Here is a 14,983-nt window from a genome sequence, read left to right on the forward strand (position 1 = left end):
ATGCCATCTTCCCCCAGCTCTTCCTTCCACTGTTGGGAGTTTTCTGTTTCTGTTTTCTGCCCAGTTATTTGAGCTTTTCTTTCTGGGGCCCAGGGAAATGAGAAAGTTATTTGCTTAGGGCAAATAGATACTAGAAAATCCAAGTGCCTGTCAGTTTTACTTAGAGCTAGCCCAGTAAAAATGAATATTTCTGTTGCATTAAGGAGCAATTTGATGATGAAAAAAAATTGACCACTAAGATTAAGAAGCAGAATATGTGTTGGATGGCTTAAAGGCTTGAAAGTGAGAACGGTTCCAGGAAAAAGGTGATTGCCATCCTGTGTTTCTAACTCTTTCCACTCTGATGCAGGGTGTGTGGTGAGCTCAGATCTGAGCATTGACTGAGCATGGGGGTGGCTCTGACAAGGTCTGCACAGTGGACTGCTGCTGGATATGGGACCAGAACCCTGGAAATTACTCCACTGAATGAAGTGATATTGAAAGAAATTGTGATGTTTGTGGAGAGTTTTATCTACAAACATCCTCAAGAAGCAAAATATGTTTTTGTAGAACCACTTGAATGGAAAACAAACTTGGACCCCTCAGCATTTGAATCAGGATATATTGTCAGGTAAGCTGGTAAAGAGCTTCTAGAGTTTAATGTCTTTATTGTACATATTTTGATAAATGAGTTGTAGGTTTTGGGCAAGTAATTTAACATCTGTGAATCTCAGAAATATTCTGACCCAGGAATTGCAATCAGGAGGCACTCTGCTGAAATCTGGGAACATTCTGTTTAGCACAACAAAATTATGTATGTATGTATGTATGTATGTATGTATGTATGTATTTATGAGAGAGAGAGAGAGAGAGAAGATGAGCAGGGGCAGGGGCAGAGGGAGAAGCAGACTCCTGGCTGGGTAGGGAGCCAGCCAGACACTGAGCTCTATCCCAGGACCCTGAGATCATGACTTGAGCCAAAGGCAGACCCTTAACCGACTGAGCCACCCAGGCACCCCTAATTATTTCTTTCTATCTATCTATCTATCTATCTATCTATCTATCTATCTATCTATCTATCATCTATCTATCTATCTATCTATCTAGATGTTATTTATTCATGAGAGACACAGAGAGAGAGGCAGAGATACAGGCAGAGGGAGAAGCAGGCTCCCTACAGAGAGCCTGTTGTGAGACTCAATCCCAGGACCCTGGGATCATGACCTGAGCTGAAGGCAGATGCTCAACCACTGAGCCACCCCGGTGCCCTGGCACTCCTAATTTTTAAATTTTGATTTGAATTTCTTTTGATAGGGGATGCATTCTTGAGTTCACCACACTCCAACAATTGTTGTTGCTTTATGTTTGGGCTTTCCACTCATCTATACAACCCTACAGGTGTCAGTAGGCATTGGTTTTGTGACCTCTGCTATAGGCAAAATCCCTTCTGGTATTAAAATCTATTAATTCCTGGGGAGTGGTAAATTTCCCTCAATATATGGGAGAGGCTAATTAGCAATTAGCATTGTCCTCAAATGAGAACCTTCCAAATCTGAGATTTAAGAAAAACCTACCTCTACCTCAAACAGGGAGCTGTCAACTTAGCTCTAGAGAGCTTAGATAAAAAATATATATGTATTTATATAAATGTAATCATAATTATATAGGAGTAATTGACATTTGCATATGTAAATCTTTTTTGTTGTTTTGGTCAGCTTCAGTTTATTTTCCACTTTCAGGCATCGGGATCCTCTTTTCTGCCACCGTGTTCCTCCTTAATTTTGCATATGAACTTTTAAAGTGTGACATTATCAAAGACAGGTCACTAATCAGTCAAATCTTCTTATACATGCCTTTTCCACTTTTTCCCTTTGGGATTATTTGTGAGAATAAACTCTGAATTTCATTTTTAGTACTGAAAAACCTTTTTTGAACTGTATTTCAGGAGTGTTTGGTTCTGTTGTCATGCTCTACCTTCTCTCTGAATTTCCTGAAGCCTTTTTCTAAAATTGTATTTTATTTCTAACTCTGCCTATGGTCACTTCCTCCCAAAGTGCTTGTCATTATTCATTGCTCCCACTTAAGTTCAGTGTAGTGTCACATGTTGTTTTTTCTAACCTTTGAAAGATGAACTCATCTGCAAAACCATATAGTTCAAAAACATATGAACTACTTAGTACAGAGATGAATTTAAAGCAGATGTCATAAGAGTATCAAGAGCGTCATTGTATCTTACCTCTGTTTATTTTGTGTTCCAAGGACAAACATGACCACATCTGCAACCTACTTAGGTGGGCTGTTACACATACCTCAATCATATCACTGTTTCTCTTTCTTTATCCTTATCCAATTGCTTTTTGCTCTATTTCCATTCTTATACCTCTGCATACAGTCTTTTTTTTTTTTTCATACAGTCTTTATGCATAGAGGTCCCTCTTAAGCAGGAAGTCTCAACATTTTGGCACATATATGTTTTGAACCAACTACCTCTTGATTGTCTTCCTTCTGTCAAATTTACTGGACACCTTTTCCTTGGGCCAGTTTTTCTATCCATTATTCTTATTTCTGACTTTTATTGGTGATATCTTTGACCTCGGAAGGGAAAAGAGGGTCTGAAAGTAGCATTTGTTGTAGTTGAAGGAAACCATGCCATTGTGGCTGGATGAAAACCAGGTGGGTACTGATAGTCCTGAAGAAGGCAAAGGATACAGCTGAGATTTTGGTAGTTATGGAAAATTCTAAATGTTTACACATCCAAGTCTTGACCACTCCCCTTGCTCTACCCCCACCCCCCCAAACCAAAGAACTGTCAGCAACCCATAGCCACTTGGTATGCTGTGTCCACCAACATAACAAAAGTGATATAGACCAGAGATGCCCTCAATGGCTGGAAGAACGTACCATTAAAAGAGTCCCGGCTACCTCATTCTTTGCCCTTTTGTACACATGCACTGTTCTTGCTTAGGCTGCTGGCCCTTAGGACACCTTTTATTCATTTATTTAAAGGGTGGAGGGTCAACTGCTGTCCTTTCAGATAGGATTCAGCTCTGTAAGTCCACATAAATATGGATACCTAAGTCATCATAAAGGCTTTGAGTTTGGAGCCTCTGGATGCATTTCTACCAAACCACAATATTATTGGATGTTTTAGGATATTTCTTCTTCCTCTTGGGACTATATGTTCTCTCAGCCTTTTGTTCCAAAACAAGTCAGTTTTATTTACATGGAAAGTCTGTTGAAGTAAGTAAGCTACCCTCTTTTGTTGATCTCTTTTATATTCGCACTTGAGGCCTCATTTCTCATTTGATGTTGCACATCTCCAAATGTACTCTTTGCAGCAGTCCTTAAAAAATTGATCAGCCTTCTTCTGAATTAGGCTAACAGACATCTGACATTGAAACTGATCTGCTCATCATGCACTGAAAAAAGGTTTTACATGTCGTCACCCATCTTCTTTTGTGCAGATCATTGTTGAGTAGATAGGCATGGCACTGTCCACATGTTAGATGACTTACTCTTTTCTTTTAGAATCATTTCCAATGTACAACCCTTCATTCTATAATAACACTGGTCATCGTCTTTCCATGTTCATTGTTTTGGGGAAAATAACTCCACTTTCATTCTAATGGAAATCATAGGTCTCCTTGTATTACCATTTTCAATTGCTTTTGTTCTTATCAGACAGAATGAGATAACTAATCTTTCTAAAACACTCCAGAATGAAACCCAAGTCCACTGTAAGCTAAGGACAAATGACACCCTTCAATGATTAACACCATATGGTGGTGGTATACAGAGCTCAGTTGCTTTGACTCATTAGAATGTAGCTCAGGAAATATAAAGACTGGATAAGTGTTCAGAATCACTTAGTGACAATGTTATTATCAGTTCTTTTCTTTTTTGGTAAAATTACGATTTTGACTCATGTCAGCTTTAATACTGTGATATTTTAGCTTCTAATGTCTCTCTGCTGTCTCAATGATATGTCTGAGTTGGGACAAAATTCTCTCCTGGTAAGAGTGCTGTGTAGATGAGGAGTTGAGCCCCGAGCAGTGACCCTCTTCCCCCTGTCCTGCCCACCGCCCTCACAATTCATACCTTTCTGATTCCTAGTTTTCTTTTTTCTTTTGTAAATCTCTACAGGCATCTTTTTTATTGTTGACTTCCCAATACTCCTTGGTAATGGGCATTGTTTGATCCTTTTACCTTCTTGTTCTAGTTCTCTTATCAATGTCATGAAGGATCAGTTACATGATCTCTGATCTTAAAATTGTATTGTTTTATGAGATGATAATTATTATGTTTTGGTAAAACTTTTCTAAAAGATTTTATTTATTTGAGAGAGAGAGAGAGAGAGAGCAAGCAGATGGGGGGGTGGAACAAATGGAGAGGGACAAGCAGACGCCTCACTGACTGTGGAGCTCAACCAGGGCTTGATCTCATGACCCTGAGATCACGACCTGATCAGAAACCAAGAGTCAGACACTTAACCAACAGAGCCACATGGGTGCCCCATATTTTGGTGAAATGTCCAAATTATGCTATTAAAATCGATGGCCATAACGTTTGTTACTTGAGCTCTTTGTTTTTTGTTCCTGAGAATTACTAACTAGTTTTGCAACTGTAGCTTTATATCTCTTGTTATTTTTTAGGCTCATTTATTGAGTAATTACTATGTTCTGGACACTAAACTAGACACTGGGGATGAAATAAATGTGACATTTTTCTGCTCTCTCACCTTATAGCATAAAGCTATAGTATTTTCAGCTGCCCTCCACAATTACAGTTTGAAAGTCTTTTGATCAGGTCAGTGGATTTCATTTGCAGCACATTTATCTTGACCTCACAAGATGGGCATAGTATTTTTTCTTTCCAGAATCTCTTTCTTCCAGTATTAGAAACTGCAAACCCCGAAACAAACCTGCTCTTCCACATCCTCCCTGGAGCTGGCATTTAGTTCCTACTGCTTTGCTGAGTTACAGGCTTCAACTGGTGGGAGCAATGAAATATGTGTCCTGTGCCCTTGACTTCTCCCATATCTTACCAGGAGTTTCACCTTCTCAAGTTCAGTGGCTTGATATTGTTGGCATTCAGTCAGCTTATAACTTAGTCTTGTCATCATCCACTTAGCACATGTGACCAACCTGGCACAGACCTTTAAGAAATCTCAAACCTGAAGACATTATTCCAAAAGCTTTATTTTAGAGAAAACACACATTTTGTATACAACACACATCACTGGTCAGCCTAGAAATCTTCTATTCGTTTATTCCTCTTCTATTTATTGAGTACCTTCTGTGTACAATTACTATGTAAGTTACTTCCTATGTGAGTTACTATGAAAGTTACTGCTGGAAGAACAGTGGGAAAGCCTGGTAAAAGTCCCTGTATTAGCCTCCTATTGCTGCTGTAACAAATTTTCACATACTTAGTGACTTAAAATAATGCAGATTTAATTTCTTAGGGTTCTGGAGGTGAAAAGACTAAAATAAGTGTGTAGGGTTAAAATCAAGGCGTTGGCAGGGCTGTGTTCCTTCTGGGGGCTGAAGGAAGATCCATTCTTGTCTTCTCCAGCTTCTGGAGGCCACCTACATTCCATAGCTTCTGGCTCTGTGTTACTCTGAACCCTGTTTCCATGTCACGTTGGCTTTTCTGACTTGACCCTCCTGCACATTTCAGAATAGTCTTCCCATCTCAAGATCCTTAACTTAATCCATCTGCATGGTCTCTCTTGCCATGTAAGATAAGGCATTTGTGGGCCTCGGGTGTTAGGATGTGGACATCCGTGGCAAGCCACTAGTCTGCCTCCATGATCTCTATCTTCTTCCTTTTCTAGTGAAATCGTGCTGGTAGTACATCTGAGTCTGAGTCTGTCAGGTTTACTTTTTCTGATGAACTGGCAATACACCACATCTGTTTATCTGCCTTACAATTTAAAATATGTTAGATCAGGTCTTAAGAGGAGAGCAGTTTTTCCAGGGATATCCATATCTAATAAAAACCTAGGTAGCTTAGTTAATGTTGTACGTGGTAGAAATCTATAGAAATATCACTGCCGTAAAAACATCTTAATATTTCTTAAATGCTGACCTAAAAAAAATAATTAAAATGGGCAGAAAGACAAATCTAGGAGACCCAGAAATTTCTGATCAGGAAAAGTCCATTTAGAAAAACTGCTTATTATCCTAAAGTAAACCAAATTAGGGGGTTTGGAGTGGGAAAACATCCACAGAGGGAACCTAGTTTGTCTCTCTCTCTTTCTCTTTTTTATAGCTTTTTGTTCATAAACACAGAGTAGCCAAGAAGATTTCTAACCACTAATTACTGTGGTGTAAACTTTATAAATAAAATAACTTTAGAAATCCCCAAAACATGAATGGTCCTGTAGAACCAGTGATTTTTTTAAAGTTGTCCAACACATTGTTAGAAAAACAAAACCAAAAACTGTGATTGAGTTCATGTAAGTATTCAAGACGTGGCTTAAAATGTTCTTCCTGGGTATATCATGTTGCTAACTATGGTTGCTAATAAGCCTGGGAACTTAGGGATCTGAGTGTGGACAAATGAGGAAAAGACATGAGCTTTTAACAAGAAGTACTTATATTTTGTGTTTTATAATGAGCCAGAGGGATGATTTGTCAGAATGTCTTATGTTTAACTTCACTAGCATCCAGGTAAGCTTAAGATTTTATTTATTTATTTATTTATTTATTTTTATTTCCTAGTGAAACAACAGTCAAGTCAGAAGAAGTTGATAAAGATGGGCAGCCTTTGCTGTTCCTCTCTGTGGCACACATTAAGATCAGGAGCTTGGGGCAGCTGTCACGTTTGCTGCTTATTGCCAAAGACAGAAAGCTGAAGGAAGCACAGGCTTGTATCAAAGGTGATATTTATGCTCCAGTCTATGACTTGAACTTTTAGAAACATAATCATGGGGGAGGGGGAGTTGCAGTCTCTTGAAAAAAGTTCCGTGACCTAAAAGGCAAAAAGTCCTATGTTCGACTTTGTAAAAATGTCATTCATTTTTCTTGGCTGAATGTCATGCTCATATCAAGTTTCTACTTTAAACTGAAAGGCCTAATACTTTACCACTAGCAAGCTTCTAGATTTCTAATTTTAGCATGTGGTTTAAAGAGAGGCTTCCTCACTTCTGGAAAGACCAGAGGCCTGTATCCTCTAAGGTCTACACAGGAGAGAAGACAGATTAGTGGGGCCTGCACCAAACTCCACCCTCTACCCTCAGGCCTGCTGTGACGGATGATGCTCGGTTTCCTCTAAAATGTATGCAGCAAAGATAGCCCAGAGTAATCTCACTTTCCATTGGTCTCAGTAATGTTCCTTTGTAGGTTGCATAGCTTTGTGGAGGTAGTTACATTCACTCAATGGGAAACGTTTTCCTCTTCATTAAGGATGTAGATTTTCATTATTGTCTAAGCATCTAACATGCGTAAAAGAATGTGACCAATTGCCTGGAGCAATTGTTTTCTGAATTTTTCTTATGAGTAGAAATACCTAACAGTACGTAATGGTGTCATATACATGTTTTGCCTGTTTGGAATCATGTGACTAGAAGGACTCAAGCATGAGGTGCCTGGTCTTGCCTCTAATCATTCTTTGCTGTGTCTACTGCTATGACGTGGGAAGATGAACCTTTAAAAAAAATATTCTTTAGGATGTAAATCTTATGAGATGCCTGGGTGGCTCAGCGGTTAAGCGTCTGCCTTCAGCCCAGGGTGTGATCTTGGAGACCCGGGATCAGAGTCCCACATCGGGCTCCTTGCCTGCAGCCTCCTTCTCCCTCTGCCTCTGCCTGTGTCTCTGCCTCTCTCCCTATGACTCTAATGAATGAGTAAATAAATAAAATATTTTTTTAAAAAAAGATGTGAACCTTAGGACAGCAGCCTTTTCTTCTCTCTTGCCTACTCTTCATTATTAGGCTATCTATCTATCTATACCTCATAGCTACCCTGCTGAGGAGGAATGAAATCTTAAGAGTAAAGTTGAATTCAAGGAGGTTGGTAATAGCATTAATTTCAACTTAGTGCATGAACTTAATACATAGACTGGCTGCTATATATCTAGTTTGGCTAAATGTGTATCCTTTGCTGCATTTTGTCCTTTCTGTAAGAGCTCTAGGTACAACTCTTAGTTTTGGGTCCAGATTCCATGGTGCAGGGCAATTTGGGGGGCAGGTTTGTGTCTTTCCCCAGAATTCATATAATACCTTTTTCCATGAGTCTTAATGAGATGACTGCTGTAAGGATGATTGAGATGCTCAAAAAGTAGATGATTCCTAGATCTCTTTTCCCTGCCCCTCCCCTTGTGTGTTTTTTTCTAAGAAGCCCTAAGCCTTTTCTGCTATTTCCTGGTGCCAGAGTCCATCTCCCACTGCAGAGTTAATGCCATCACTGTGCTTCTCTCATTTCAATCAGGTGGAGCTTTCTGAACTAGTCCCATGGGCCTCCTTGTTCAAATACATATATATTTCATCTTATTTAAATTCCTCCTTTCCAAATATGGCTTTGCCCTCTTCTTCCTCACTTGCAACTACATGGTTCTTTGGCTTTCACCAAATTCTTTTAACCATCTCTAGAGTTTTAACCATCTCTAGAGTCTACTTTCACACCTATGTCAGCCTTGATCATGAATTAGTATTGGAGTTTTTCACTGTAACTTTGGTATGTGTGTGAGTACTGGCCAGATTTGTTTTTCCAACTTGAACATAAAAAGGCATTGAAAATATAAGCATTGGGATCCCTGGGTGGCGCAACGGTTTAGCGCCTGCCTTTGGCCCAGGGCGCGATCCTGGAGACCCGGGATCGAATCCCACGTCGGGCTCCCGGTGCGTGGAGCCTGCTTCTCCCTCTGCCTATGTCTCTGCCTCTCTCTCTCTCACTGTGTGTCTATCATTCATAAATAAATAAATAAATAAATAAATAAATAAATAAATAAATAAATATTAAAAAAAAAGAATATTTCTTAAAAAAAAAAAAAAAAGAAAATATAAGCATTTTGAGGGATCCCTGGGTGGCGCAGCGGTTTGGCGCCTGCCTTTGGCCCAGGGCGCGATCCTGGAGACACAGGATCGAATCCCACGTCGGGCTCCCGGTGCATGGAGCCTGCTTCTCCCTCTGCCTGTGTCTCTGCCTCTCTCTCTCTCTCTCTCTTTCACTGCGTGCCTATCATAAATAAATAAAAAAAAATTAAAAAAAAAGAAAGAAAATATAAGCACTTTGAACAGGTGGAAAAGACTGGTGGTAGATCTTTAGACTGAGAAAACCATGCTGTTTTGGAAAGAAAGCATTTGTGAACACTAAGCCTCAGTGGTTACATACACACACACACACACACGTACACACACACAGTTCTAGTGATGATTCTTCTAAGGAGACCAGTATTTCTCTATCTTCAAATCAGTTCTGGATACACTAATTGAATGACCATGCTGGACAATGCCCTACAGTCAATTAAAAAAAAAGAAAAAAAAAAAGAAGGTCTTGTTCTTTGTCTTATGAGAGATATGATATAGATAGATGATACTGCAGTACAAGGTAGAGAATCTCAAGGAGTACAAGAAAGTTCCTAAATGCAGTAGAATCTGAGAAGTTGAGATTAATTCAAATTGGGTCCATGAGAGAAAGCTTAATGAAGGAAGCACATTTGGGTGGGCTTCAGAGGACTTGTTAGTCATTATTTTTCTTACAACAGAAGACAAGAGAATCATTTTTATTTATTTACTTGTTTGATCAGCTAACAGAGATCCTGTAACAAAAATCCTGGGTTTGGATTATAACACGGTGAAAGAAGACACATCCAGAGTAAATATTCTTGATAAAATTACCAAAGATGAAGATCCTGAGAGTGAGATAAAGATGAAGGTTGGCATGCTGCTTAAGCAACTGGATCTGCACCTACTGAATCATTCTCTAAAACGTATTTCATTGTGAGTCTTTTTAGAAAAAAGAAACCTCTAAAAGTTAGTTACAAAAAATGCTTTCAGAATTTTTTTAAACATACACAAATTATAGGAGTTGTTATTGATTTAACAGTAGATTTTAGGGTATTGCATGGATATTTCTAATTCTAAAATGTAAAGATTTACTGTTAGCTTTGCTAGAGCTTTCTATGGGGTTTCACCTGATTCTGAGGACATGAAGTGGCCTTGTTATTTTCACTCTCCTCAGACAATTAAATAGATGGTTAAATAGTAATGCAAATATCATATAGACTTTGTAAGGTTTAAAACTTGTTCATTTTTGTAGTTTTTTTTCTAGTATTATGCTATTACCACTAAGAAATGAAATGAATTTTTAAACGAATTTATTTAATGTTGCATTAAATATGAATCACTGGTTTCTTGATGTCTTGACAGTGTTGTAAGGCTATAACACAGCTAAAACTAACTGCAACATTTTTGTTGTTGTATAATTTGACTACAATTTTAATTATAAAAAGTGATATTCCTCCTCCCACCAGCCCCCCCCTTGCTAAAATGGTATATTTTCATCTGTTTTCTGGAGATTCTCTTTTAGAGTGTTAAAATGCATTTCTTATCATTCATTTCAGACAAATCTGTTTAAACCCAACAACTGTTAAGAACGATATAAAACTGCTGAAACATTTCTCAGGAAAAGGAGAACAAACTGTCTTGGAATCTATTGACTATACTTCAGGTTTCTATTATTCTCAGATTTGCTTTGTGTTATGTAAAATAATTATTATTTCCAAATGCTTCAATAGCTACATTAGGATTGAGTATTTGAAAAAAACTGTAATCATATTTATTTCTTTTTAAAGATAACATATTTTATTTTTCAGAGCTCCTTTTAATTGATCGATAATTGGTTTCAGATTATGAATTTTCAAATGGATGTCGAGCCCCACCTTGGAGACAAATTCATGGGGAAATTTGTTACGTGCTGGTAAAACCCCATGATGTTGAAACTCTGTGTGTTACTTGTAGTACAGAAGGAGTATTTTTAAATGGCGTAAGTAATTTTTTAAGAACCATGTTGTCTTTGGTGCTTGGCTCCATCTCTGTAAATGCAGGCATGTCTCCAGGACTGAATGCTGATGGCCACAGAAAATGCGATTCTGTTCTGTTGGGTTGAAGCAGATCCCTTTGCTATGTGTTTGCTGAGCAAATCCAAAACCATTTCAGAATGAGCCTCGGTGTTCCCCATTGCAGGTCATTAAATCAGTCTTCTAAGAAATGACCGTCAAAGGAACCCACGCCACTTTATAAAATGAAAACCTCTGTAACGATCAGTTCACTGATTGATTGATTAATTAATTAATTAATTAATTATACAAGTATTCGGGCAAATAAGAGGTGGCTGAGGTAACACAGAAGCAGTAACTATAGCTTTTGCCCTAAGTGTTGAGAGGACAAAGGGAAGGAATTAAAATGTGGGAGCTTGGAGGAAGCACCCCCAAGAAGCTGGGACCCATGTGTCTGGTGAGGGAGCACCACCAGGCTGTGCTGGTTCCTTAGGGTCTCAGAAGATGTCCTTGCAGAGCTGGGACTTAGACCTCTGAGGAGGGGACCCTGCTTACATTGGTTATGGTCCCTTGGGAGTTCAGAGGGGGGACTCCCACAGAGCTGGGATCCATATCTCTGAAGAATGGTCGCTTCCAGGCTATGCTGGAGCACAGGGGGTCTCATGAAACTGGCACCCAGATGTCAGAGGAGTACAATGCCCAGGAGCTGGTACCTCAGGAGCTCAGAGGAGAGGATCTTTGCAGAACCAGCAGAGCTGAGACCCAGACCTTGGAAGAGGGAGACCTGGTTGGTTTGTAATGGGATTCTAAGGAGTTGTAATGAGCCAGGTTCTGGGAACATAGGGAAAAACCCCTGGGAACTGGAACCAACTGTTGCTACTGGAAGCAGCTGCCACTGCCAGGGTTCACTGCTGGGGACAGGGGACGAGGAGCTGGGAGCAGTCCCTTTCTCCCTCCTCCAGCTTTACAGTCTTCCTTTTACTTGCTGCTAACTGAAGCTGACTAGGGAGAAACACAGCATTCCAGATTCCCACCCCTGAGCACTAAGCAGGGTGGTGGCCTTCTGAATCTTCCACATGAACACATTTTATTTTTTGTCTCATACCTGTTCACTGAACTTACTAGGTGGTCAGCTTTCCCCTTGGCAACCCTGCCCTTGGTGTCTTCAATGTAATGTGGGGCCTCACAGGCAATATCTGCAGGGAGAACCTAAATCCTTAGTGGGGATTCCTCATCACAGGGGACTGTTGGGAGAATTGCTACCTCTTGGTTTGGATTGGCTTCAAAATGTGAGTGCCACTTTCTTGATGACCAGCAAGCATCTCATCTGACTTGCCTTATGGTGCATTTCTTCTCAGCATGATCTTCTCAGATTATATCTGCACAGAGGGGGGAGATGAGCTAAATATGATTTAGCCTTTGGTTTGTTTTGATACTCTAAGAAAGTGAAATTTCCAATCAGAAAATAAGAGACTTTGACCTTCTAGAGTGGGGCAAGGACACTTTGTTCCTATCAAGAGCTACTAATCTACATATACCTTTATTTGATATGGAAATATCTAAGTGTTCCTCTCAATTTCAAGAATGAAAGATAAGGAACATGATTCAATAATTACGACAAAATGCATGGCACGCCTGAGTTATATGGGTGTATATGATGTTTTGTGTATGTGTGTGGTTACGTATATATAAAAAGCACACTATGGGTTTTTATATATACATTTGGTTAAGGCAGAGCCAAATCTTTTCTATTAGGATAGGTGACGAAAGGAAAGAGACAAAAAGAAAGAGGTATGGAGAAAAAGGTTGGAGTGTCAGGTGCTTACATGGAGGTTGTAACTCTAGAAAATAATCCCATAGCAACCTCTTTACACACAGAACAAGAACAGAGTGTGACAAATGGAAACAAGCTTTTCTATGGTGGCATTCTAATCTTGGGACCTTTTATGACTTCATCAGATTCTCTTGAAGTCATAATGTTTTTTTTTTGTGTGTGTTTTGTTTTTTTGCATTAGAGGAGTGCAGAGGGAAGGAAGCTCTCCATTCTTTGCTAACTAGCAAAATGCCCTACATGCATATAGGAGGTACTCAGTAAAAGCATAATGTATGGATGATGGATGGGTGGATGAGTGGATGGACGGACAAATGGATAACTTTAAGAAGGAAGAATTCTGCCCATATTTTTGATGTATAAAAACTGCCACATGGATCCTCGAGAGAAGAAAACAATATGTGGCCTTGGGTTGTGATGTATTGATCAGGTTCAAATGCTACTACATTAATAATTGCACCAAACTTTTTCTTCCAAAGGGCAAAACAGAAGATGAGGGGGAAATTAATTATGAGAGAAAAAGTGAAATTTATAAAGACCTTGTCACATTTTTAAAAGAAAAATCGGCAAAATTTTCAGAAAATATGTTTAAACAGGTAAGTTTACAGAATCTTGAAATATCATAGCATAGTGTTACTTGACATGTTACCTTCTGTTGAGAATAATTCTATTTTTGGACCCTGTTTATAATTTTTAGAGAGTTTTTCACAATATATTACATAAGAAATATTATAAGTGGAGTACTTCAAGGAAGTTTCTGAACCTCTTTAGGTAATAGGTGTAAAATATGTCAGATTGCTTTCTAAAAAAGCACTTTTTATCTTTCCTTTTGAATTTATAATGCTAAGAACAAAGCAGTCATCCCTGTTAATGAAGCCTAGATGTTTTGATTATTTTTATCTTTTCTGGGCATCCCATGATTACTAACTAGTTGGATTGTCTCAGTAAGTGTGTCAACTGCATATGCATAAGAACTGTACTTTCTCTGTGTCTTGCATGGTTTTTGAAATAGTTTTTGAGGTGGACAAAGGAATCAGTTAATACAGTTATTAAATCTTGATTGAAGCTGATGTGGGTAAGAAGCAATATGCAAGAAATACTAAAGTGATACACTTAAGCCCCAGGCTGATTCTCAAGATGATGTCAATTCCACAAATCCTACATCAGACAGTTTATCAGATCTGTTATTTTCCTTCTGACACTGCCACTTCCAGAGCACTCTATTTTCTTACTATTCTGCTGCTGCTCTTGTCCTGAAACGTCTCTCTGTCATCATCCTGTGAGTTTTTTTCCCCTGGTGTTTGATCACCTATTTCCTGGACTCTAGTTTTCCTTTGTTGTTGTTATAATATACCTGTACAAAACATAAAATTTGTCATTTTAACTACTTCGAGTGTATCACTGAGTGGCATTAATTATGTGCAGCCATTACTACTGTCCATTTCCAAATCTTTTTCATCATCTCAAACTAAAACTGTTCCCATTAAGCAGTAACCTCCTCATGCCTACTTCCCCAGCTCCTAGGAACCTCTAATCTACTTTTTGGTTTCTCGATTTCTAATCAAATATAAATTTGCCTTTCCTAGGTATTTCAGAGAAGTGGAATCGTAAATTTGTACTTTGGTGCTTGGCTTATTACATTTAGCATAATATGTTCAAGGTCCATCCATGTTGTAGCATGTGTCGGAACTTCATTCCTTTTTGTGGCTGAATAATATTCCATTCGTGTATATAACCACATTTTGTTTATCAGTAAATCTATTGTTGGACACTTGGGTTGTTTCCACTTTTTGATTATGGTGAAAAATGCTATAAATATTGGCTTACAAGTAACTGAGTCCCTGTTTTAATTTTGGAGGTTACCTAGGAGTGGAATTTCTGTGTCATATGCTAATTCTGTATTTAACTTTTAGAGGAAGTACCAAACTGTACCTAGATTGAACCATTTTATGCTCCTGTAGAAGGATTCCAGCTTCTCCACATTACCACCAATACTTGTTATTTTCTGTGTGTGATTGTGTGTTTTTTTATGATAGATATCCTAGTAAGTATGAAGTATGGTATTCCATTATAGTTTGGATTTCCATTTCCCTAATAGTAATGTTTAGCATATTTCCATATTATTGGGAATTTGTATATTTATTTTAAGAAATGTCTATTCAAGTCCTTTGC

General features: G+C 38.6%; 1 protein-coding gene and 1 long non-coding RNA gene across 20 annotated transcripts in view; one reads left to right on the plus strand and one right to left on the minus strand.

The window, feature by feature from the left end:
- Positions 1–14,983, plus strand: part of LOC144309644 (outer dynein arm-docking complex subunit 2-like) — a 266,940-nt gene that overhangs the window by 34,508 nt on the left and 217,449 nt on the right. For 15 of the 18 annotated variants that reach the window (XR_013375578.1, XM_077890722.1, XM_077890721.1 and 12 more), the window contains 6 exons: positions 350–610; positions 6,705–6,862; positions 9,730–9,922; positions 10,546–10,652; positions 10,831–10,967; positions 13,291–13,407. Coding sequence is in view for 17 of the 18 variants with exons in the window: in XM_077890722.1 (XP_077746848.1) it covers positions 387–610; positions 6,705–6,862; positions 9,730–9,922; positions 10,546–10,652; positions 10,831–10,967; positions 13,291–13,407 (936 nt within the window). In the remaining variant the exon portion in view is untranslated. Of the gene's footprint in view, positions 1–349; positions 611–6,704; positions 6,863–9,729; positions 9,923–10,545; positions 10,653–10,830; positions 10,968–12,924; positions 13,065–13,290; positions 13,408–14,983 lie in introns of those variants that run through there. The other 3 variants (XM_077890730.1, XM_077890734.1, XM_077890735.1) reach the window with 3 other exon arrangements.
- Positions 10,857–12,897, minus strand: LOC144309645 (uncharacterized). Of its 2 annotated transcripts, none has more exons than XR_013375580.1 (3): positions 12,807–12,897; positions 12,244–12,359; positions 10,857–11,216 (listed from the first exon to the last, which is right to left on the minus strand). It is a non-coding gene; the product is annotated as an uncharacterized LOC144309645 (long non-coding RNA). The 2 variants fall into 2 exon arrangements; XR_013375579.1 differs by having other exon boundaries at positions 10,857–11,115; positions 11,694–12,359.

This window comes from Canis aureus, unplaced genomic scaffold (assembly GCF_053574225.1).
Source record: "Canis aureus isolate CA01 unplaced genomic scaffold, VMU_Caureus_v.1.0 ptg000132l_RagTag, whole genome shotgun sequence".
Lineage (NCBI taxonomy): Eukaryota > Metazoa > Chordata > Mammalia > Carnivora > Canidae > Canis > Canis aureus.